Source organism: Columba livia, chromosome 1 (genome assembly GCF_036013475.1).
Source record: "Columba livia isolate bColLiv1 breed racing homer chromosome 1, bColLiv1.pat.W.v2, whole genome shotgun sequence".
NCBI lineage: Eukaryota > Metazoa > Chordata > Aves > Columbiformes > Columbidae > Columba > Columba livia.
In genome coordinates this window covers 64,133,865-64,159,572 of record NC_088602.1, presented here as the reverse complement: position 1 = coordinate 64,159,572, position 25,708 = coordinate 64,133,865, and the positions used below count along the sequence as shown (strand labels likewise).

General features: G+C 41.1%; 2 protein-coding genes across 11 annotated transcripts in view; one reads left to right on the top strand and one right to left on the bottom strand.

Annotated features, from left to right (window-relative positions):
* CUL4A (cullin 4A) overlaps nt 1–11,673 on the bottom strand; it is a 38,140-nt gene extending 26,467 nt beyond the window's left edge. For 2 of the 5 annotated variants that reach the window (XR_010471745.1, XR_010471746.1), the window contains exons 1-5: nt 10,705–11,466; nt 9,891–10,006; nt 4,860–4,963; nt 2,655–2,724; nt 788–861 (exon numbers count right to left, since the gene is read on the bottom strand). Coding sequence is in view for 3 of the 5 variants with exons in the window: in XM_065059187.1 (XP_064915259.1) it covers nt 788–861; nt 2,655–2,724; nt 4,860–4,963; nt 9,891–10,006; nt 10,705–10,873 (533 nt within the window). In the remaining 2 variants the exon portion in view is untranslated. Of the gene's footprint in view, nt 1–787; nt 862–2,654; nt 2,725–4,859; nt 4,964–9,890; nt 10,007–10,134; nt 10,253–10,704; nt 11,467–11,497 lie in introns of those variants that run through there. The other 3 variants (XM_065059198.1, XM_065059187.1, XM_065059206.1) reach the window with 3 other exon arrangements.
* Nucleotides 11,599–25,556, top strand: PCID2 (PCI domain containing 2). 6 transcript variants are annotated; one of them, XM_065059297.1, is made up of 15 exons: nt 11,599–11,836; nt 12,518–12,602; nt 14,092–14,181; nt 14,781–14,854; nt 15,594–15,659; nt 16,202–16,243; nt 16,715–16,769; nt 18,457–18,560; nt 19,313–19,388; nt 19,510–19,651; nt 20,714–20,814; nt 22,901–22,974; nt 23,145–23,270; nt 23,480–23,603; nt 24,621–25,556. In XM_065059297.1, exons 2-15 carry the CDS (start codon nt 12,567–12,569, stop codon nt 24,708–24,710), a joined length of 1,200 nt encoding a protein of 399 aa, XP_064915369.1. In that variant the 5' UTR covers nt 11,599–11,836; nt 12,518–12,566; the 3' UTR covers nt 24,711–25,556. The 6 variants fall into 6 exon arrangements, with proteins under 6 accessions (XP_064915369.1, XP_064915346.1, XP_064915358.1 ...); XM_065059274.1 differs by lacking the exon at nt 11,599–11,836 and adding an exon at nt 11,942–12,108; XM_065059286.1 differs by lacking the exon at nt 11,599–11,836 and adding an exon at nt 11,963–12,082.
* The last annotated feature ends 152 nt before the right edge of the window (nt 25,557–25,708 follow it).

The following is a 25,708-nucleotide window of genomic DNA, read 5'->3' as shown; positions in this document are numbered from 1 at the left end:
CATCCTCAGGGCAAACAAGGGGTGAGAGAAGGATGCCAGGTTTCTCAGTCTGCCCGAGGAACTCCCAAGAGCACAGAAGCCAGCCAGGCAGAGAAGAGGCACACTCTCACTTCAGTATTTTATCTACATTTTCTCTTGCTTTAGATGGAATATTGATACCAGAAATTCTTGGCAAAGTCTACATTTGTTTGCTCAGGAGATGATATAAAACACCCCTCAGGAGGGATGTTGAAAAACAGAATGCCAAAGACGTGACTGTGTGCTGAAAGCACAGCAGCATCTGTGGGAACTGGCTTTCATGTCAATGCTCTGAGCCACAGGTTTCAGCTCTCAAGAGGCCAGTGCTGGAAAGGTGATCTGCACCGTGTCAGTATATCTTATTTAAAAAACAGCCAGGCAAGAAGTTCAGCACTGAATTTTTGTCAAAACTGGGAGCACCTAAAGTAACACTTGGCTCAGGGTCAAGGTGCAGAGGAGCTCAAGGAGGTTCCTCACAGAGCCAACCTCACCTGGCTGGGACAACTACAGCTATATAGACACCTTGACTTTTAATCATATGTTCACAGACCTTTTCCTTCCTTTACCCTCACTTTAACATGAATATTCTTGGGAAAGGAGGAAATGACACATGCATACACTGACACATGTATTCCCATAAATCAACACAAAATTTTAGAGATCTATTACACAGATCAAATGTAAAGTGAAAAATTTATTTTCAACCTTTAGAAATACAATAGCATGTTCAAACTCTAAAGATTTGAGGAATACTTACATGGATACCTACCATATAGAAGGAAGCATTGAATTCTGAAGAACATATGTACGATCCAAAAACAAGAAGATGCTTCTGATCATGATCTGAAAATATATAAAGAAAATGTTTCTATTTGCCATCATGTGGCATTGAAAATTATAAAGTAACTTCTGAAAAAACACATCACATAGACACGCACCTTAATTGCTGATGCATGTATTTTCAACTTTTGTGGTGACTTCTAAAGCCACTGGTATGTAATTTATTGATATTAATGCTATTACTAAGCGGTATTGACAAGTACCTTCAAGACAGTTTTCAAGTTTGTAACCATTAACTAAATAGTTTTATTGGTCTCTTAGGAGTTTTAATGGTACTGAGATACATAAGCCATTCAAGCATTATGACCAAGACATTCAGTAAACAGCCTGAAATATTATGCTGCCATGGTTTTTGCTTTTTAAAAAAAAGAAGTTCTAAGCAGAGACAGTAATAAGCTGTGCAACAGATCTTTTTTGTAATAAAAGTTAGCTGCCAAAATTAATGAAAAAAATAGAGATACATTAATTCTAACAGGGGAAAGAAGGTATAAATATACATAATTTTTATTTAAAAAGTGGGAGAAGGAGGTGGGTTTTTAGCTTATTACTTTTTCACATTCAAAATCCATTTTTAATTTGACTCATTAAAGGCTGCCCAGCTTTTCAGTTTACCATAATTCAGAATGTCAGTAACTAACTCACCCCCAGGCCAGCTACAGAGATTTCTATTCCCAGCTGTCCACCTACTCATCCCCTAAAAGGTTTCATTGCTTCTGAAGCAATTCTCAAACTGACACTGTTTCTAGCAAAGCATGTTCAAGTAAAATAGCAGCGAGGCTGATTCTTTCATCTTAAATAACTGAAGTGCTAACTCAGCACATGGGTGAGAAAGCCACTTGGCTACAGGTTGTCGCTTTGAGGAGAAAAAGAATAAAGAAATGATATGCTCAAAAGTTATTAAAGTGAACAGAGTTCATAGCAAAAGCCTTTTTATAAAAACAGAGGTCCAGTTTAATTACATTTTTGAGGCAATGAACTTCAACTCTGTTTCATCAGACTGTTGAATTTGTTTTGAGTAGTTTCCATAATGCTTTTCATTTTTATTTCAGATAAACATCACATACCTCTGCCCATCCACCATGGGAGAGGGGAGAGGTGTGCATTTGAGGAATAAAAATAGAAATTCAACCACTTTGCACATCTGTAGCCAAAACTAAGTGACAATGCAATGAAAAGTCACTGTAAAATGCTGGTTTAGAATTATAATGATGAATTCTTCAAAGGGACAATTCACACAGTGTCTTTGAGAGAGGACTTTCTGTAACATAGTTCATTGTGGAGGTAGAGGACAAGAAGAAGGGCAGAAAGAGAGTTTCAGTTACTTAATCTGCCTGTTTCTTAGCCCTATAGTCAGGATAATCATCTCTGCTCTCTGCTTTGCGGGGGGGATGAAGGGGGGAGGGGGAATAAAAAAAGGAAAAAAAAGGTCACAAATTAACCTAGTTCTTAGAACTATCTAAAAGCAAAGATTATAATTTTAAGTAATTGGAGAATTCACAAACAGCAAACTATTTCAGCACAGCCCGGTTAGTTTTCTGTTCCACCCATAGAAACAACAATATATTTCTGAGTCATATTCCCGCTTCATATGAAACCTATGGAAGTCAGAGTCAACACAGCAGAACATAAGTTTTCCACAACAAATCTGCCTCCAGCAAGCAAAGGGGAAAGTGAAAAGCAATACTGAAACTTGGAGGAGGAGATGTACCGCAGTCCCAAGTTAAAACCATGACAAACTCCTTTTTGCCAGATTTCACACCTCAAGGATACGTATTCTGAAAAAACAGTCAACTTACCATTTGTCTGCAATGATCTTGCCAGCATTTATTTATCTTCTTTAAAAATAAAAGACTATCCAGAGAATCTGTACAGCGCCTATTAAGGAAAACTCATTTGCCAGTATCTTTTGAGACCAGATTCTGGAGATTATGTTTGCCAGCAAAGCTGCTCCATGGATATTCCGATGTGACTGGGACTGCCCAGGGCTAAATGGTTAATGGCAGAGCTGCTACTCAGCAGAGGGGCTGGCAGCTCTCCAAAAGGCCTCCCTGTTTTCAAGGAAAAACACTCCCTGCTCTTCAGTAATACCATCTAGCGGCTGTACTGTGTAATTTGATACAGATTTAAACAAGAAATCCCACCAGTGTCAAAAACAACTTTGTCACCAGCTGAGGTGAGAGGGATAGAAAGGTTTATTTGGTTTGTTTAATGAGTTCACGCTGTGCACAACAGGAGTGACCCTAATCTCCTAAAAGCAGTTACAGTTCTAAATAATCCTCAACAAATCCAAATACCACTCTTTTAATATACATCTCCAGGTCTCCCTAAGTAAACTATATATTTTTCCTCATTACACAACAGATCCGACTGTTGTTTATGAATAACAGAATTCTAACATATCATATGAGGAAATCCAGACGTGGCTTTACCTTCCTTTCCTGCACAGTATCATCTCCAATTCCTTCTGGCCAAACATGATTTATCTGATCGCATGGCCTTCGGATATAAAGTGGTATACCTGTAAAATATAAAATTCTCAACTCTCCAAACCACTCGTTCTGTCAGAGGTGGGGAGAAAGCCGTTTTAAAACATCTCTTTAGGAAATCATCTGAAGTCTGAAAAGACAGGGATGCAAACATTGGTTGACTATACTGATTTAAACCAAACAATTAGATTTGGTTCTCAGAGATCAGTTATGTTTAAGACATTACTGTGCTAACTGTACTTTTTAGTTAGATGTGATTTTAAACATATCAGAGTAAATGTTATGAAAATTCAGCTGCAATATATAGAAAGTGAATTCACAATGCTCATTTGTGTACTAGTGTTTCTTACATGCTATGTACAAGCCAGACTCCTTAGCTAGTACTCAAAAAAACAAACCAAAACCATGTTGGGACTTAGCTAGACAATGGGAAAAAAAAGATCTTTTTTAATGAGTGTAGGCACTTACTCAGGGAATGCAGCAAACTGAGAAACTGAGAGTCCAAATCCAAAGCACATTTAAGGCATTCACCTGGAAAGAAGGTTCTTTCTGGGCCCCACTCCCTTGCATCTTTCTATTTTAAGCTATCATTTGCTGCTAATGAAATACATACAGAGACCTAGGAAACACTGCTAGCACCCAAAGTACTGTAGTACTGTTCAGTATGGCACTCTGCAGCATCTTTTTGCAAAGGCACTCTCCAGGAACACGGAAAGATCTGGGTGGGCATAGACTCTATTTATCCTACTGCCTGAGAAAGTGCAACCCCACAGCTACTGCACAGAAGGCAATGATCACATAAAGATGAGTCTCAGCATGAAAAGTACAACAGGTTTCAGAAAACGGCTGGCTACACCCAAGTGTCCAGAGATCTACAGGGGCTTCTGTGACCAGCTCAGCCAGAAGAAAAGTCCAGCAATGTAACTTAAGAAAACTACGGGGAAATTTGCCATAAAACTTGAGGTTACTGTGCGTCCCAAGACAGCCAAGTGATCTCCTGAACTTAGAGCTCCCAATGCACAAATGAGATACCTGAAGGGCTCACTAAATGCCTCCATGACATGTCGTGGCTGACCAATAGTTACTACTGGTCAAACGGGTGTACTGTATGTTTGAGAATTCTTTTAAAGAAGATACTGTTGTCGAAAATTACTGTGGTGACTTTTTTAAACCATTGCTCCAGTAAGCATTTCCACTAGTCCCCCACCATAACAATCTATATCTGCTATCAAATCTGAAAGTGCGACTGAAATTTTCTAGATTGGGTGTAAAATTTACATTCCTATTAAAATGATAAGTAAATTGTTATTAGCATGCTACTTATCTGCACACAAAAAATATTGACCCAGATGACTAAAGTTGTTTATGCCTTATTAGAAAATATGTAAGCGGTCAACAAAGAACCTCTTTAACATATTGACAATTACTGGCATAATTTTTTTACACAGTATTGTTTTAAAAAATAACAACTTAAACTAACCATTCTAACCATTTCTGTGCATGAAAAAAGGATATTCTCTGAACTGAAGGATTTGTGCTTTTACATGATCTTCACAGACTTGTCGCAGCTGTTTGTACAGTGTAGCAGAGACTTTGTAAGAACAGAGATTTTCAACAGCCTAAAAAAAAACAAAAAGAGATTACAAATGATATTTAAAAAATTGAAGTTTTTGTGTCTGTGTAACCAAGGCCAACAACAAAGAGGGAAAAAAAATGAGCATTATCTGTCCAAGCTGTACACAAAACCAAAATATCAAAATGAAATTATCAAAATACATAGAAAATTTCAGACTTCTGATTCCTTTCGGATTTTGGTCCCTTCTTATACTGTGAAATTTTATGTACAGACAAGGTCCACCATCACCATCTGGGTCAGATGTGCTGTTAAACATTACAAGAATTTTCCCCCCATGAATACTGCTCAACAGCAAAACCCTACTTGTAGGTCCGTTTTGTGCATCCTCCAGGGCATGCACAGACACACTTTTTTTTGGAGTAACACAATCATACCAAGTATTTTCCTTTCTTAATAACTTTAAGGCAGACATTTCAACCACTCTCTCTAAATGGTAAATTAATACAGCTGTGTTGTGGTTTAACCTCAACCAGCAAATAGGACCACACAGCTGCTCACTCATTGCCCATCCCCACACCCCGAAGTGGGATGTGGGAAAGAATTGTAAAGGAAAATAAGTAATGGGTTGAGATGAGAAAAGTTTAATAGGACAACAAAGCAAGAAAATATAAGAATAATAATAAATAATAGAATATATAAAACAAGTGATGCACAATGCAATTGCTTACCACCTGTGACCCAATAGCCCATTCATTCCCAAGCAGAGGTATCTGTCTCCCCAGTCCACTCCAATTTATATATTGAGCATGATGTGATATGGTAAGTAACACCAGAACACCCCTTTGGCCAGCCTGGGTTGGCCGTCCTGGCTTTGCCCCTTCCCAGCTTCTTGTGCACCTGGCAGAGTGTGGGAAGCTGAAAAAGTCCTTGACTAGCCAGCAACAACCAAATCATCAGTGTGTTATCAACATTCTTCTCATACTAAATCCAAAACACAGCACTATACTATCTACTAGGACGAAAATTAACCCTATCCCAGCCAAAACCAGGACAAGCTGTTTTCCCATCATTTTATTAACTTATTTATTTCTAAATATTTCCACTGATTCACATACTTGTGCTAAGGTACATAAACTGAGGGGGAAAAAAAGAAAAAAAAAAAAAAAAAGAACTCACACTAATTGTTAAATAAAGACTTGTACTGATGTATTGGGACCTCATGGGTTGAGTATTTATCCATAGCTAAGAAGGAGGAAAATAAATAAATAAATAAATAAATATCAAACAATGTACGTTCTTCTCGTCACTATATTAATGTAAATTGAGTTGTTACACAGCTGACCCAGACTACAGTGAGACAGCTCTGGACATCTCTAGCACACTGCTGTTCAGCTATTCAGTAATTATACTGTCTTACAGTCACATTTTTTCCTCACAAGAAGCTCAATGAGAATGCCAAAGAGAAAACGTAGCCTTGCTGGATACCATTGCCTATATTTAGACTCTGTTCCAGGCACACTTTATTTTAACTTGTGTGCTGTATTTCAATAAATTATTTTATTAATAGACCACAGCATCTGAAATGAATCACAATGAAGACAGCCAAATGTTCTGTGAGAACTGTAAAGTATACAGTAAGTATTTTTGGCAATTCAGCGCTTCATACAAAATTATCCAAAGAAGCCGGACACAATTTTCAGAACTAAAAATCCAGCTGTCTCTTCCTTCAACTTCACCTCAACTGCCTTACACTGAGGTGATACTGCAGAGAACACTGCCAAAGATTTAAAGCACTATTTCACCTGGGCAACTAAACTGACCCAAGAACATTTTCCTTTGCTTCAGGGGATTTACAGTCTCACATTTTGTTGACGAATATTCTGATAGTATCAATGAACTTGGACAAGGTTTCAGTACTTTCCCAGTGCTTGGCCTTTACTCAGTTTTTCCCAAATGTTAGCTTTTTTTGGTCTTATCTCTTTGTAATATGAAATGTTATGGTGCCTAATGCAAGCACGTAACTCTTCGTCAAAGCGTTAGTAAATGTTCTTCACTCTGTTTCACCTGAAGGCCACTCAAACACATGGGCGAGTCCATGGACTGAGAGAGAGGCGAGAGGGAAAGCAGGGCTGTTTCTCTGGGCAACCGTGCTGGCTTATGGGATATTTCAAACTGCAGCCACATTTGACTTTTATTCATCTTACATGCAATTAGTCTGTAAAAAGCTACAGTAATTATCACATCTACAAGGATATGAAAAAGACAACACTTTTAGACTCTCCGCCTACACAAATATAGTAAAAGTACTGTTTCAAATCAACCCTTTAACAGTTTGTTTTGAGCAAAGCCTTCTGCTTTAACATTTAGCATGCAAATTATTGCTACTTCTTGTATTATTTCCTCTATGGGTTCTAACATCCTTAAGAGTTTGTCTTACAAAACATAAAGTGAATCTAGAATCTGCTTCCCAGAGATCTTCCCCCTGCAGTAATTTGAACCTATTTGATGCCATTTTATTTAAATGCACATCAGCTATGGCTTCCTTGATTTTGATACAATATTGAAGAAAGCAAATGAAACTACCACACAGTGCCTATGTTGTGGTTTTCAGCTGGTCTTAAAACAAGTAGGTAAAATGACATCTGCAAAAAAATGGTATTCACACAATCATTTTGCAGGTAGTTTGTTATGTTTCCTAAGACATAGCCCTTCATATCCATCCATCGAAATAAAAGCCTGGCCAGGACTCCCATAATTCTTTTTTTCCCTTTACTTCTACACTGTCCTACTCAATGTCCTCCAGAAGGGCAGTGCTGCTCCATTTCAGGTTATTTAGGACCTTGCTGCAAAGGGAATTTTCTTTTTCCATTATTTTTATCATTCACTCCTCACTTGGCAATTTTTTGCACTGCCCCACTTTCTCTATTCCATCAAATATAAGCTACTTCTATCAAAATCTGTGCAATCTACCACCAATTCCAGACATCATTTCTATTTTAGTCACAAAAAATTGGCTGCCACCCTCCCATTGCTCACTGACTACATCTCTGCCAAGCACCTTCATGCCTGATCCCGTGCTGCCTCTAATGCCTGGAAAGGAGTGTCCTTTGGGCTTCCCACAAAGCCTTGCTGCTGTTCCTCAGTTTTTCCTCAGCCACCACGCCAACTTAAATAAATAAATCAGAAAGCTCCAAGGCAGACTGGTACACCAGCCCACTCACCACAATGAACTCCAGTGGACCTCTCACTTCCTCCCACAATGTCACATATAGACGAAGGGGAAAAAAAAAAAAAAGCCCTGATAAAAAGAACTGATGCACAGAGTGACATTTTCCCTTGTGGATGACTTGGTGCTCACCAACAGGCAGTTAAAATGATCTGTAAGTACAGATCAGGTTTCCAACGGATGCTGAACTTCATCTTTTATTCCTTTGGCAGGAAAGTAGGTACCTATGTATGCATTGGCATTCTGACCATCTGCCACCCACTGGGCAGCAATCTTGCTGATTTGCACCACTGCCTTACAGATTATTGGACTGGCCTTGCAGTTTTCACAAATAAGCAGGTAAACAGAAAAAAAACCCAAAAAACCAAGAAGTATGGTTCTCCCTTCAGGGTTTATCTGAAATCTCTCTCCTCTTCCGCAAAACTCAAGTCTGTACCCTGGCAATTTCATACCCATATTACTATAATCTCATTTCTGAACCTCTGAAAACAAGTTCAGTAATGCCTAAAGCATCCGTGTTGGTTTTTGTTTTGTTTTTAGCCAGGCATGAGAAAGCACGGTTTTTCAAATGCTGAGTTTAAAACCATAAAATGTATTACGTAATATGAACTCTGCAAACCTGCAAGTATTAATAAATGAACATATCACCTATTTAAAAGGAATAAATTATATTAAGTCAATATGCATTTACATAATCAGCCATTTTAGACCCATATGTTATATACTCTAACTAATCTCAGAAACAAGTATAGTCAGCTCTCAAGTTCATCCTGTTTTTCTTGAGCATGGACCCGATATGGACTGCTAGCTTTCTCCTCTCTCACAGTCTGCACTTTGTGGAAAACATCAAACCAACCTCAGCTGAACATTTAGAATAATTTAGGTGAGCAGAATAATGTCTTAAGTCCTGATCTAGCAATGAGATCCACATCTGCAGACTCTGCACCCACAGAAAACTCAGCACTTAAGCAATGTAGCACAATTCAGTGCATCAGTAGTTTTTATAACTCGACCACTATAAACAATTACTTCAGTTAAATATCTCAAAGCACACACATTTAAAATAACATAAAATTAAACCATATTAAAATGAAGAAAATAGGAAGCAATAAACAGTTTGAGTTATTTCTCTCTTTTACCCTACCTAGCCCCTGCTCCAGTAGTCCAGATGTTCCAGAAATACTTTTTCACCATTTTAATAAAAAAGCTAAGATCCTGATTGTTATGAAAATGTAACCACAGGTAAACTGAAAGTTTGTTGCCTGCTCAACCAAGATTCTTTTTTAATTTCCCGAATGGTACTGATGCTGAAGTCTAATTGCTATTATCTAATAAAAACAAATATTTCAACATAATTATTCACAAGAGACCGAAGCACATATAAAAGATAAATCATCATAAAATATGTATCTGCATAATTCAGTGAGAGCAACATCCCCTCTTTGTCATCTTGAGTAGTTACTGTATTGGAGAGATTGAGACTTAAATCTCAACCTTGCTCAGGCACAGTTTTTCATGTCTCCCAACATGAACTGCTTTTTTCATGGGCCCTGATCCTGGTAACTCTCCAAGGAACTGCTATATGAAACTTCAGACTAACTAGAAACAAGGTATGGAGCGAACAGTTCAGAAAATACAACCAGCTTTTAATAAATCAAAATGCATTATGGCAAACATGTATATGTGGAAGTCCCAAAGCAGTTAATTTTCCTCTGTTAAAATGGAAAAATCCTACATGCCTTACCTGGTAGAGTTCTTCAAGGTTGTACTTAATAGAAATGCTACTCTGTATCGCTCCCACCGCTTCATGAAGTTTTTGCCAGGTGTCCTGAGTATAATTATCTGGTAATTTGGGTCTTTCTGTGAAGGAAGACATAGATACTTGAAAACGGGAGTCTGTACCAACCCTTCTCACCCTGCTTCATTAAGTTCTGCCAAGCCATGTTGCGCTTAACCTTTAAGTTGTGCACAAGGAGGGGGTTACCGACCCCTCCCAAGGCGACGAAGCCTTTCCGCGGTGCGTCTGCCCCCGCACACGCTGGGGCGCCTGGGGCCGGAGCGCGGACCGTGCCCGGGCCGGGCAGCGCCGCCCCGCCAGCGGCCTCGGGGCCGCTCCAGCCGCCGGACTGGGGCGTTTTTTTACCGTCGTGTTACTTTTAGCAAGGCAGCCCTCGCCTGCCTTTAATTAGTTTTGACACTAAGGTGGCTTTCTGCCCGCTTCCTACGGAGCGCAAGTCGTCGCTGCGCCGCTCCTCCCGCTGCCCCCACGCACGGAGCCCCACGCGTGTCCCCGTAAGCCCTTAAAGCGGGATAGGTGACGGCAGCGGGGAGGGTTATCAGCCCGGCGGCAGCCTCCCCTCGTCCAGATAAGGCGGCGGGGAGGGTGACAGCGGCGGGGCCCCCTGTCGCCGGCCCGGCCCGGCCCCGCCGCTGGCTGCCTACCGCGGGGAAGGGGCGGGGAGCGGCCGGGCCGGCGGTAAACAAAGGTCGGGAGAGGGCCGGGCGGCGGGGCAGGGCGCACCTGCCGGGGCTGAGGGCCCGGTCCGCCCCGCACCCACCTCTGAAGTTCTTGATCACGAGTTTCTTGGAGGAGGCGGTCGCGCCTCCCCCTCCTCCACCTCCTCCTCCGGCGCGGGTGGCGGCGGCCAGCGAGGCGGGCTTGGTAAGCCCGTTGGTGTGTCCCACCAAGGCCGACAAGTGCGGCTTCTTCTGGGGCTCGTCCGCCATCTCCGCCCCGGGCGCCGTGTCCGGCCGGGGCAAGGCGCTGGGCTGGGCTGGGGCCGGCTGGTCCCCGCCTCCGCTCTCCTCCTCCTCCGCCGCCACCCAGCCGCCCTCCCCTACCGCGCCGGCTTCCCGGCCCTGCCAGCGGGCGGCTGCCAAGTGCCGCTGGGCCGGGAGTCGCCGGCAGCCGTTCGCCTCCGCCCTCCCCAGGGCGCCCCGGCGGCCGGCTTGCCGACCGCGCCGCCCAGCCCGGCTGCGGAGCTGGGTCTGTGCCCGGCTCCAGGCCGCCCCAGCGCTCGGGCGTGCGGGCAAGCGCCGGCCCCGCTCACAAGATGGCTTCCCGCGCCCGGAGCAGACCCGGCGGGGCCGAGCGGGCGGCGACAGCGGCTCCCACCATCGCCCCGCACCCCGCCGTTCCCCTACTGCGCCTGGCTCCGTTTGCCGGTGCCCCGCGCCCAGGGGCAGCCGCGCCTCCCACCCTGAGCTGGGTTTTTCCGCACGGGAGAAGCACCAGCGCCGAGGGGCCGCCCGCGTCCTGGTCACCGCAACCCCCAACCCAGCCGGGGCAGGCCCGGGCCTGGCGCTTCCCAGCGTGCCGGGGCACCAAGCGCGCTCCTTCCGCGAACTCACGTTAGCGCCTTTAAGAACGACGGTTTCAATAGTTAAACGCTCGGTTTAAACTTTATGGGCACAAGCCCCCAGAGACTCCCCCGCGCTCCCGGCGTGCGCCGCCGCAGCCGGCAGGGAGGGGAAGCGGGCGGTCAACCCGTGCGCTCCCCAAGTAAGACGCACAAAGCTTCTGTCAGCGGGGGACCGGGAAGCCGCACCGGGTGCCCATCAGCGGGCACACGGCATCGCAGAGCCTGGGGGTCCCCGCACGAAGCGAGGAAACACCAGCGAACAGAAGCGGAGCAGACCAGCCCCACCACACCAACAGCTACACGAGTTAACCCCGCTGCCCGCGAACAGGTAGCACCGCTCCGCGCACGAGGCTTATCACTGACGCACGCCCTCGGACCCCGCCCACTGCGCTTTCCCATTGGTTATCCGGGACAAAGCCACGCCTCCCAGGCGCCGCGGCGGGCGGGGCAGGGTGGTGGGAGCTGCGAGTCTGTCACGTGGCTCGCCAGGTCGCTCCCACCGCCCCTCGGGTGTGGGGAGCGCGCCCGTGCTTTGCCGGGTACCGGAAGTGCGGCAGCCGTTGACGGAAGCGCGGTAGCGAATGGAGGAAGTGCCGCGCCGTGGGTCGAGGGTGGGCTTGCGGTGGGGCAGGGCCGGGCGAGGGTGAGGGGCGGAGGGGCCGCCGGGTGCATGGTGGGGGTGCCGGGGAAGCGGGGCCGCGTCTCGCCACCGCGCTTCTGCCTCTTCTGGTGCCTGCCCTCCCGTTTTCGGCACCCGCGGGCTTCCAGGGCCCTCTCCCTCTTCGGGGCCCCGGTGCCGGGGTTTCTCCTGCACACACAGCTTCCCCTGGTAGGCAGCTTGTGTTCCGACCCTGCCGTGCTTTCCCCGAGGCCCCGTTCCCGTGCCCGTGAGGCGGCAGGAGCTGCCCATCAGCGAGGGGTTTGCTAAAGTCATATCCCCCCAGCCAGGCGGGGGTCTGCGTGAGGTGCTGTCGCTTTGCTCTTCTCTAAACACCCGTTTATTTTGCAGAATGTGACACATCTGCCTTTTATCTGGGACTCCTGCCTCTTACAGTTTAATGGCGCATATCACCATAAATCAGTATTTGCAGCAAGTAAGCAATTTCTTTTTTTAAATTTGTCAGCACTGTTACGTGGATGTATTTTTTCTTTGCTGTAAATACGTTACCTTGCTTAAGAAATAAATCAACCTGGAATGTGTGATATGGCAAAGAAATATATTTCTTAACTCTGTGTTAAGTATACTGGCTGTGTGCCAAGGATGTGTACCTGGAATTTCTGAAAAGCATCATGGTTGCTGATATAAGGGATAGTGAAGTAATTTATCCGTAATAACTAATGTGGTAGGATTGTGTGTGCATGCAGTAACAAATGGAGCTCAGGGGTTCAGGAGGTACAGAAATTTAAGTACAGAAAGGCAGAGAGACAGTGTGTATGTCATGGATGATGGAGAGACCACAGCAGGGTCACAAGGGTACCAGGTAGACTGAACTTCCAGTGTCAAGCTTTTAGTGTGACCACTCTTACTGCTTCTTTCTGAACCATCGTATTTTCATCCTCACTTAAGTCAACTGAGTGAAGGGCACAAAAAGAGAGTAATTGTTTGGTTTTTAGTCTCAAAAATGGAGTGGCTGAGATCTCCCAGGGCAGTGATCTGCTCTGAATAGTCAGCATGTTCTCCAGCTGACAGTCCATTTAATGTTTAATAAGATCTACTTCCAAAACACAAAATTAGCTCTCCTTTACTTGAAAAAAATACCAAACAATCTCTGAAATAGTTTAAGCAGTTGATTTTCTCTTTTTTGCTGCTTCCTTTGCTATTTTAGTCTATGATTTTTTCCATTTGGTATGACCATTCCGTACATCAAAAACATTCTTTTTTCCATATCAGGACACAAAAATATGACAAATAAAGCACAAACAGTGGGAAAGAAACTCTAGAAGTAATATCTAAAACTACTTCCACAACTGAAGAAATTTCCAGCTTGAGGTCACAATAAGCTGCTCAAGCAGACTGTTTTTTACAAGCAGTTATCTTTAGAACGAAGCAGAATTAAACGGTTCTTCCACAGAATATAACATTTATGGTCTTAACAGCTTTCAGAAGTATTCTATACAGAGGCTAGTCCAATATCAGACATTGCCTTTGGAATGATGGCTTCGTGTTTAATCCGTCTTCATTTTTAAGTGTTATTCAAAGATTGTGCCTTCACGTATATGTTTGATGCCCCTAAGTCCAACTGGAATTTTTAAAAGCTTAACCAAATCTGGTGAACAACTGCTGTTTTATGATGCTAGATGCATGTAAGTTGTTTGGGGATTCTCTGGTTTGCTTGTATCCTACAAATAATGAAGACATGATAGTGTTCACCCTTCCTTCTTCCTGATGCCGTTTTGGAAAACAGGTGTGTTGAAAGTAAAATATTGATTCATTTAGTTCTAAACCTTTAAAAATTCACCTTTGGATTGGTATTGATGTGGGTGAACAGTGGTAACAAGAAGGTGGTTTTTGTTGTCGTGTGTAAATATGTTGTATGGCTGTGTCTGGATTTTGTTCTGTAATGTGTCTGGTTTTTTTGGTAGGTACAAGAAGCCATTGACAGCAGAGATGGACAATTTTGTGCAGAATTGGTATCATTTAAACATCCACATGTTGCAAACCCAAGGCTACAGGTTAGAACCTGGTTTTGACCTTTCTTTTGGTTTGCTCTCAGTTTTCCTAGCTCTCCATATGGGTTCTTTTCCATTGGAGATAAACCTCAGAAATCTGTTTCACAGGCCAGAGCAGGATGATCCCCTTGTAGGTTGGTTTCCCCTTTCTTTTCACAAGGATATTGTATGTTTCAGGTTTTTGGGGTTTGTGTTGTTGTTTTTTGTTTGTTTGCTTTGTTTTGTTTTTTTCCTGGATGGCTTTTTGTGTTTCACTTTGAATTGTTTTCTGGGTGGATACAGTTTTGAAGGTCCCTTCTGGCCAGGTCTACATTAGTTGGTAGTGTAGCACAGTGGGAGTGAAAATAAAGACCAAAGCAGTGGGTAGCAAGGATCCAGTGTTTGTGCTATATTCATTTTGGATTATTTTATTTAAGGTTATGGAGACAGAATGCACACTAGCAATTCATTACAGTGGTTGTGATTATTAATATAACTTAAGGTTCTGATAGATAGCAAAGGCATGTATGCATGAAACTGCCATGACAGAATATCTTTGTGATGTTCTCTTTCTGGTACCGTAGATGTTCCTTTAATGTTTCATTGATTTATTCTATCCTTAGCTTCCATCTCCAGAGGAGAAGTGTCAACAAGTTTTGGAACCACCATATGATGAAATGTTTGCAGCCCACTTAAGGTAAAGATGGACCAGAAATGTGAAGTCGGTTGTGAAGCATCTGGCAGGCAGGGGTTAGCCTATCCTTAAATTTACTTTGTTACTTTTAAGGGCTTACATCTGAAAACTTGGTATTTATTACTCTTATCAATAATGCTAGAACTGCAGCAAATAAAGGCCTTCTCTTCTCCATGTAAAGTTTGCTTTATGTAGCTGGCAGTCATCTGCATAGAACCATTGACACAGCTTTTGTTTTGGTACTTGCTGTTTCCTTTGCTTTGAATTTACTAGCTACAGAACAATTTAGAGTGAAATAAATAAGGGAAATAAATATTTTTAGTGGTGAATTTTAGTCATAAAAGTACTCTTAAGAGCTTTAGGACCTAAGTAATTCTCTCAGGCTTTTATTTAAAAAAAAATGCATTAACAGAGTCTTCAGTTCACTTCCAACAGCCTTGAAATTTTTTTTTGCCTGTGCTAATCTTGGTGACAGTTTCAATAAGCGTTAGCGTATTACAGTTGATACTGTGTATATTATAGAAACAAATCCCCCTTCAGGTCTCAGATCAGTTTTCTCGAATTATCCAGCTTAATGCTATGTTAAAATACTTGTGCCGTTTTGTTAGCAACATTTCTAACCGTATTTCTGTGTCTTTCTTAAATAAACTGTAAAGCTCTATGTGTGTTAAGATGCAAAAAGAAATATTTGTATTACATCTGTGATATTTTCTGATGCACTAATGCACCTTTTCTTTGACAGGTGTACTTATGCTGTTGGAAACCACGACTTTATAGAAGCATACAAATGCCAAACAGTTATTGTCCAATATCCTTTTCCATAAATCCTATATGTTGTTTTCAGGTTAACTATATGTCTCCTTGTGGAATAAGTTATCTTTACCTCTTTTAAAATCTACTAGAATGTGATCTGCTTCCAAATACGCCTCAGCTACCTAGGTTCTTAAGAAGGGAAATGCAGATACACTCTTCTTTCAGCTTTCTGTAGGACTAAGGAGGAATCTGTCACTTTGCTCTAAAATAGAAAATTGATTTCTCACAGAGTGCAGGAGACCATCAAATTGTTAACATACATCCCAATTTGTACTTGGCTGAAGGGGAAGATACTGATAAAGAAAGCTGCTCTCTTCTGTCTAAGCGACCAGTGTTTCTCACAGCTGCTGCTGCACCAAGGAGTGTGTGGCTGTGCCTGCGTTCTTCCCTGCTGCCTCTTTGCATCCTGAATCCTTGTCTACCTACTTTGTTGTTGGTTTGTGCCCTTTCATGTAGTAGTACGTGGTACCATACAACTGCTAGTTTTTACATCTGTGCTTCATTTCATAGTATTTTAAATTCTCCTCAATACAATACATCTTTCCTGCGAGCATTTCAGGCACATAAAGAGGAAAACTGGTGAGTACCTCATAGAGAGCTGCTAGAAACTAGACTCTTATCTTTCACTAGCATAATACCATAGTAGTCAAACTAAAATTACGCCTGTTTTTTTATTTATCCTCAGTGATACTTAAATGCAGCCTGATTGGTTTTGCTGCCTGTTTGAGTTTTTAGGTCCAAAAGTGTAAGCTTAATTATGTAGAATGGTCCATAAGTAAATGTGAATAATTTTTTTTAAGGTGAGATAGTATTTTATTAAAGCCACTGTAAAAAAAATGTTTCTGAATTAGTTCTTTCTCCAGTGTAAGATTTCTGAAATGCTGAGATCTTGAAGGCCTTTTAAAAAGTGCATCCTTCTTTATTTAAAGATTAATGTATGCTTTTCTGGCTTTATGACCAACTAGCCAAAAAAAAAAAAAAAAGCTTGTTTCTCATGTCTTACTTGTTGCCTGATTTGCTCATGCTAAGTGTACTGTTTTACTTTTCCAGGGCTTTACCTATTATGTATGCTGTAGCCCTTGATCTTCGAATTTTTGCTAATAATGTAAGTAGATCTGATTAACAGCCTCATTACTTCTCTACGTTAGGATTTTCCATGACAGAAATATTTTAGACTTTGTTGCATAGCCTAATTTTGGTCAGTACTATTTAACTAATTGTTTAGGATTTTGTTGCCACACTAAATCAATCCAACCCGTTGCAAAACTAGGCTGCTCCGTCTGCCTACCTCCCATTTGCATCTGGAACTACAGGAGTTCTAAGGACCTGCATGCAATTTAGAGCATATAAAATGATTAAGTACTGTCTTTATAGAGGAGCGTGGTGGGACAGCTCACTATTTCATTGTGTTATTCTTGGGATTTGATGGAGGCTTTGTAAGGATGGAGACATGCGAGACAACTGAGCTAATCTTAACCACTTGCCACATCTCAAGAGGGAAGTTTCTACTTCCTTTCTGCTCTTCCAGTTGTGTGTACTGCTTGTGATGCTCATCAGAGCCCTTGCAGAGTCCATACAACTGCTGACAAAAAAAAACCCACACAAATTTTCATTATTTTTCTCAGGCTAGTGATTTGAAGTAGCTTGTGCAAGGATCTAATGAGAACTGCTAGGCCAAGGTGAGTGTCAGGATTGTAATCTTGCTCCTAGTCACTTTACCTGAAGAGGTGGAGCTAGAGTTCAAGTTCGGTTAGAGTTTGACAGTATCTAGTGTTTTCAGTGTTTGTCCCCTCAGCAATTCTTGTGCCCACCCACCTACAAAACAACACATTTGGCATGCTTGCACAGAAAATATTTTGTACAAAAATATTTTGTGTGTGTGTGCCTACTCTGTAACAAGTCTTGATTCCCAGTCTGAATGAGGCAAATTTGTATATTTGAGATTCATGAGAAAGGGGAAGGTGGGATCAGTCATATTGGAAGTGTTTGAACTCTGTCTTCTAACATTATGTTCAAAGGATGCGGATACAGAGAAGACTTCTGCAGTGAAGGATGCATTTCCATTTCTTTTCCTTATGTTTCAGCTAGTGAGAATGCAAGCATTATAATAAATCTTATTAGAAAGCACATAGTAAATATCTACTCACTAATTTCCCCCACTCTTCTTAGTTGTTTTAAGTTCTGTATTAGTCAGTGCATGAATCTTCCCCATGTGTTGTTGTCAATTTGTTGTTTTTTCTTGCCACTGTAACATGTTTTCCATTTCTTCTGAAAATCCCAGGTCCTAGCAGTGTGTATTACTACTAGAAAATGTTGAATGTGGTTTAGAAATAAAATCTAGCCTTCATGGCTGTGAAGAGAAGCTCAATTATAAATTCTAAAACTAAAACTCCATAGCTGGGATATCAATTCAGTTTTCTTTTGTTCAAAAGACTTTTTTTTTTGCCAGACTCTTGGTCTTTGGAAACTTGAGTTGCAGTTGCTTTGGTTCAGCTATCAGGTGGTCCTGAATTTAGGTTTCTGAGAGCTGCATTAAAGCTTAGTGGCTCTAAAGGTAGGAGCGATCAGTGTTATTTTCAAAGGACTGTTCTCCTGTGCGTTAGGTTTGGTACACGTTCAGGAGCCTCTGTGAATGTTTTCTTCTGTGAGCTTGATTACCTTCTGGGGGATAGCAGGCGAGAAAATACATTGCTATAAGACTTTTTTAAACGCTGTATTAAGGAAGTAAACCATTCACGACCCAGCAAAGCAGGATGTGGAATTACACATTGTTTCTTGCTGTATAATGATAGGCAGATCAACAGCTGGTGAAGAAAGGGAAAAGCAAAGTTGGTGACATGTTGGAAAAAGCAGCAGAACTGCTGATGAGCTGTTTTCGAGTCTGTGCCAGTGACACGTAAGTGAAAGATCCTCAATAGAACTTACGCTATTAAATTGTTAAGAACTTGATGAACTTTACAGAAGATTTTTCCATTTACTAAGACCATGTCTGGTTAAGAACAAACAATTCTGAGGCTTGTTTCCTCTCATTTGTAGTCTGTTCTCTCCTGACTATTAACTGCAGCTGGAGAGGCCTCCCTTCAGGTTTAACATTCCTGGCAGATGTTGTTGGGAGGATCTGATTATGTCCCTGTTTCTCAGGAAAGATCTTTAACACTTTAGTGCCCTGTGCAGTTTTGAAGTTTGCTTCATTATGGTTAGATGGAAAACAGGTGACTCTTTGCTTTCCAGTCTTAGCAATCTTAACACTTCTGAAGTGGAGAAAATGCTTTTTTCCCCAACCATCTTTCTTTCACCTTGAATATTATAAGCAACTGCTATGCTAGTGTGTGTGTTACCTGTAGACTGGAGTGAGGATCCTGATGCAGATGAATAATATTTTACATGACATCATTTCATTATGTTGAGGAGAAACATAGCAGAGCTGTTTAAAATTTAGAGGTGGGAACACATGTTCTGTTTTGACAGTGCTGGTGTGCTTTAAGACAAGGACTTTGGCCTTTACTTTTATTTTCAGACACCTATTTTTACCTTAAAAGTCCATAAAATATCTATGGAGGGAATTTACCATGAGGACAAAATCATTATTTTCTTACAATATTCAGTACTACTAGTTTTATTTTCTTTTCTTTTTTTTTCTTGTGACAGTCGAGCAGGCATTGAAGATTCCAAAAAGTGGGGCATGTTGTTTCTTGTGAATCAGCTGTTTAAAATTTACTTTAAGGTAGGGTTCAAGTCTGGTAAGCTCTGTTTTGTGTTTCATATTCTAAGTCAAACTCATCCTGTTTGTGTGATGTATTATCTACACTCTCTGAGTAAAATGCCTTATTTTGTCTTTTTAACAGATCAACAAACTCCATCTATGTAAGCCCTTAATTAGAGCAATTGACAGCTCAAATCTGAAGGATGAGTACAGTATGGCACAGCGAGTTACATACAGATATTATGTTGGACGTAAAGCCATGTTTGATAGTGACTTTAAGCAAGGTACTGTATGCCAGTAAGACAGATCTGAAGTCTTGCTGTTTGCTGTGAAATCTGGTTGATGTTGTGTGTCTGTGACTCAAAGTGTGTGTGTAGAAGGTACAGGTGTGTTTGCATTGATCAAAGGAAAAATGTTATGCTGAAAGATCCAGGGCCCACAGGCTGTGTTGCATCAGAGATGAAATTGCATGATGCTTCTAATTGTAGTATATGCCCAGTTTAAAAATATTTCTGCCAGTGAAGTTCTCTGTAGTCTTATGCATTATGTGCATGCATAATAAAATATACGAGTATCCAAAATAATAGGTTTGTAAAAGGTTTCACCAAGGAGGCCTGGGAACTCTCTTGTCTTCTTCAAGTTGCTGTATGCCATGAACAAAATCTTTAGCAAACTGTTCTGTAGAATTAGTTTCTCAGTACATTGTTTTTTGGAAGATGTAGAAACCACTTTTCTGAGATTTCTTATTAACTAATAGAAATGCTTATAGAACTGACCTAAGCCCCTGAGCAAAATCTCTTCTGGAGACGGTTTTGCTACTCTAAACAGTGCTTTCTACCTGTCAGGCTTCTCATTTTTGTCTCTCAGCAAAAACTGATGAGAGATTTTCCTTGTCGTGCTGTGTGATCTCACTGGCACATTTCTGCAGTTCAGCAGATGTGTGCATCGCGTGCGGCTTTCATCCTCTGAAGAACCTAATCTGTGAATTTAGAAAACAGAATTCTGCTTCATCAGCACTTATTGAGATTCTCCCCTTGTGTAGCAGTAACACAAAATGAGCTGAAAATTCCAATATTGATTGTAACTGTTACCTCAGACACTTAGGCCTTTACAAGTTGGGGTTTTTTTTGACTTTCTGAAGGAGGACTTATTTTTCTGGTAATACTTTGTATTTTGTGTGAATCTCCAATAATTCTTACAGCATTATTCTTATTGTATGTTGATTGGTGTGCTTCTTTTTATATATGATTTCAAATATCACGTGTTCAAGCTAGAGATGGACACTGAGCACAGAATTTGGGTTACAGCGTTTTTGTTGTTGACTAGCACTTTATTTGTGTCTGCAGCTGAAGAGTATCTATCATTTGCCTTTGAGCACTGTCACCGCTCAAGCCAGAAGAACAAAAGAATGATTTTGATATACCTGCTTCCAGTAAAAATGTTGTTGGTGAGTTGATGTTACTCTTCAAAATTGCTTTTTGGGGGGGCAGATAACCCAAATGATGCTCATTATGGTTCCTGTTTTTTCTTTACTGGGATTCAGGGGCGATCTATGCTAGACCCCCATAAGAGCCAGCATATGCACATATTTTTTGTGAGAGGATAGAAAATGTTGAATTGTAATTCGTAGCAACACAGGAAAGAAGAAAGGGAAAAACAAAACAAAACAACCACAACACACCCCCCCACTCTACTTTCCCTCCTACCCTCCTCCCATCCCTGTAAAGGTGCAACCTGAGGTTACTCCTGTAATAAAGATAACTTTGAGCTCTTTGGAGAAACACCAATGTGACTTGGTCACATAGCTGAGCACCTGCCTGGTGATGATAAACTCTGCACAGATGGGCCAGGTAATGTGTGGGTTCACTAGTACAAATCTGTCTGCGGCTTTCACCTGGTGAAGGGAAGGAGAATGTGCAAATAGATGGCAGAAGATGACTGAGGGGGGTTTGCCACAGGAGAGAAAGGATTCTTCTCTTCAGGTTTTCTATTTGCACCTTGTGCATTTGCCCATTCGAGGCATGTCAGAGGGCTCATGAAGTAGAGCATTTTGGTTTTGAGCAAATTAATGAAGACTAGTTATTATTTGATCTTTATTCTTTCTATTGAAAGAATTAAGCACATCTCTGCTTTTAGTTCCTGTCCTTTCCTATGTGCTGTGCTGGTATTAGTGTATCCCTGAGTTAGTGGGATTATGTAAACAATTATTTTAGTGTGACTGAGGGCACAAGAACTGAATTTTAGCATTTCCAGTTCCTGCCCCTATTACCAAAGTTACCCATGGGGAATGTTGTCGTCACCTGCTTCTGTGAGTTGCCATCTTCCACCTTTGCCCCAGCCTGTTTGACCATCTTCCCTTTTCCTTTCTGTGCTCCCTTTCCTGTCCCTTGCAGTGTTACTCAGTTACTTTGCAGCTGTATTTCCATAGTGGACATCTCTCATTGGGCAAAGCATAATATGACAAGTGGCTTCTCTTTTTCATTTTTTTGTCTATTGACTTTCTTACTGGTTGTTTTCAGATCAGTCAGTTGATAAAGGAATACTCATAGTCTTCCTAAAAACTTCCTCCCAGTCTTCACTGGGTGAGTGCCTTTAAATTGGTGGGTCCCTTAGTGCCTAGAATTACTGTGGCTTTTCTGGAGCAGTTCTAGTGTAAAAGAGGCACTAAAGAAACTAGATAAAGGTCATTGTTTTTACAGTTGCTTTTTTTAATCAGAGCCCAAACATTAACATGAACTTTAAACTCTAAATAGCTTGGATAGGTTTTTTTTTTATACTTAGCAGTTCTCAGTAGCCATGCAGCTGAGTTCTGTTCTCAGCTAATCCTCCAACCAGGAAAGGAGTTACCAACAGCATAGCATGATGGTAACTAAATTTAAAGTCTGACCCAAGTCAATATGCAATCTGATCTCTGCTGTGCAGGGTGAAAAGAAACCCAAAGTTTCTTTTTGATAGTGTAGACGGTTCATTCTTACCTATCTAGCAATGAGAATTAAATTTAAAGAAACAAAGTTAAACTTCCTTTTTTTTTTTTTTTTTTTTTTTGGTGTGTTTCAAGAGGACATTTTTATTTCAATACAGAAGCATAGTGAGGAAAAAATCTGGTACAGGCTGAGCTAACACTGCACAGTGCTGAAGCACTGCTTGTATTATTAGCAATGCTTGGGATTCTCACGGTTCTTCTGTTTGCAGATTAGGTCATGCAGCCATGACATAAAGTTTGGATCTTCCTTGGCCTCATGTCACAGGATCCTGATTTTACAAGTTTTATAAGGGTTCTCCAATATTAAGAAACATCAAGACTCCCTAAAACATGAAAAAATAGGTAGTTATCATGAGTTGAGCTACAAGGTATTTGGTGAGGCAAGGAGGTTATTTTACAAGTACTTCTATTGACCTCTTGTTCTGTAGGAAAAAAAAAAGTGGTTAAACATTTGTCTTTTTCTCTAACAAATGCGTTTATAGCTTACTAGATTACATCTAAAATGCATTTGACTTCATCCTGGAAAACCTGGAAACCATTTCTTTTTCAGGGCCATATGCCAACAATTCAGCTCTTAAAAAAGTATGACCTTATGCAGTTTGCTGAAGTAACAAAGGCTGTGAGGTATGATGATTACTTTATTGCATTGTGTGTTAGTTCAAAAAGTAGTATGGAAAAGGTATTTATGTGGGATGAGTGAGGAAGGCAGGGGAGGGGGATTGCTACCAAGTCAGACAATTCCTTTTCTCATTTGGGTGAGACCCTCTCTGGTTTTCACTTCTTCACCCTCACAGTGAAGGCAATCTTCTCCTCCTGAATGACGCCCTAACAAAGCACGAGACCTTCTTTATTCGATGTGGAATCTTTCTTATCCTTGAGAAGCTGAAAATCATCACGTACAGAAATCTCTTTAAGAAAGTGTAAGTGTAACAAAAACTACTTTTTTTGCAAAAGCAGATTTAATATGGCTTCACCCAGGACTGAAATGGAAACATATCTGCTCCTTAGTTCTGAGAACACCGAATTCCTGTTAAAGTGAATTTATTGTAGAAAGGCCATTTTTCTAAGAACCAGAATTTTTAAATCATTGTTTCTCAATAACAGATTTTTTTCCTGTTATTTCTTTCAGATATTTACTACTCAAAACCCATCAGCTATCTCTAGATGCCTTTCTGATTGCCCTGAAGTTCATGCAAGTAGATGATGTTGATATTGATGAAGTCCAGTGCATTTTAGCTAACCTTATATATATGGTACGTGCTGACCACTTGTTGGGTCCTTCCAGACTTCAGACAATAAAAAATATTAGGTAGAGGATAAATGATTCTTACAAAAAACATATTGGTAATCCAGGTTTTCTTGTGTGGAAAAAAAATATTGATTCATTTGTGCCCAAAGTGAAATGTTTTCATTTGCCCTGAGGTCTTCCTCTAGTTCCTGCTTCTTTTGCAGGAATTGGTTTAAACTGAAGTTGAATTTTACATTAGAAATCCGGTTTTGACATTTCCATATATGCATAGATACTGATTAGAAAAATACAAAAATTGTAACCATTAGCAAAGGGGATTTGTTCCTCTGCATTTGAACTGAGAGACTTGACATTCTAACATTAGAAAAAAATAAGACCAGATTTCTTTGGTTTCTTTCACATTTTATCTTTTACTCTAAGTTGATCTCAGCTACTCATGAGCAGATTAAGTCTTGAAATCAAGAGATTTCTAATAAGCCAGAGGTTTTGGAGCAGCATTATACTGTCAGCAAGAAAACGAACCACTTTGTGTCTGAAACAGATTCTTTGGTGTGGTCTTGAAGTAACAGAGGGTGGAATTAGATGGCTGGAAGATTTATTTCAGTGTTACACCACCACATGTCTGAAAAGGAAGTACTATGTCATGTAGTTTATTAAGTCTGGAATAGTGATTAATTAAAATCCTAATGTTAATGTGAGCAAGACTAAATTTAGAAACACTTCTGTAGAGATCTGTCTCTTCAAGCAAATGTAAGCAGGTCCACAGGGGACCATGACAAGAGGCTCTCAGTCTGACAGCACCATCAGTATGCAAACAAACATGGGTATGGTTCCAGCTTTCTGCTTACTCTGTGGGTTCACCCCCTTACATAAATTGGATCCTTATAGATACAAAGTACAGTAGCGCAGTGACTGAGTACCGACACAGAGCTTTGCTTGGTGTAGTCTGAAGACAGCTGAGGTTGTAGGCGTTGTGTTACCAGCTTCCAGTACTAACACTGTCTTTTTCTCCTTCTGCCAGGGTCATATTAAAGGCTATATATCTCATCAGCATCAAAAGCTTGTGGTCAGTAAGCAGAACCCATTTCCTCCGCTGTCAACAGTGTGTTGAGTGTTGTGTCTCAGCCAGACAAGTACTTTTCAGATACTCAGCTTGCCCAGTGGAGCTGCTCCTCATCACCCCAAGAACATTGTAAATGACCTGGTTTGTGTCCAGGACTGGAATACCAGAAGCTGTTTGTGGCTCCTTTCCCAGAACAACCACGGCTGCCAGTGTTACAAAGTGCGTTGGAATGAAATGCTGATTTTTCAGTGATGGCTCCTGCAGGCTTTCTAGATTGTTCAAGATATTTCATGAGGAAATAAAGCATTCCAAATTCCTTCCAAAGTACTTAAAAGCTTTTAAAAAGTACTTTTTGTTACTATTTCTGCATTTATCTTTCAGAAAGGAGAAGTATCACCCGTTGTTACTTGTGTTAATCTATTCTTCTGAGTGGAAATGATGTTTTCCTTCATGGTTTCCATCTTGTTGAGTCTCTTCAATAGTCTTGCGGGTATTAAATGCTCTTTTCAAGCCTTCTTTAAAAACTAGAGAAGTGCTTGACACCAAAAGCTTTACTGTGTCAGTAATACTTACGGGTTCAAATAAACGTGGGATCTTTGTCTGTAGGTGCCTACAGATGGGTTTGTTTGTGGATTTTTTTTCATTCTTGTAATATTTTGTTCAATTTTTGTTATGGTGAATAGAAGCTTATGTAAGTAACTTATCCATAATCTGTTTTATTCTACTTCTGGGGAAACACTGCCACTGGATCCGTTATTTTAAGCGTTACTCCCTTGAGGGTTTTGTATTTTGTTTGGGGGTGGTATAACATAACTGTTCATGGTAATGGGATGGTAGTTGGGGGAGGGTTGTTAATTATTTTTGAATAAAATAAAACATTTTTCCCCTCTTTGAGAGCTGGGTTTTATTTTACCCACCAACTGGTGTGGACATAGTTCATAAGGGAAAACACAAGTACTGTGTACAAGGAGAAGCATTTCTCAGTGTGATGAGAGTGTTAAGTCCTATATCAACATAGGTATTTAAAGGCTTGGAGTTCTCCTGGT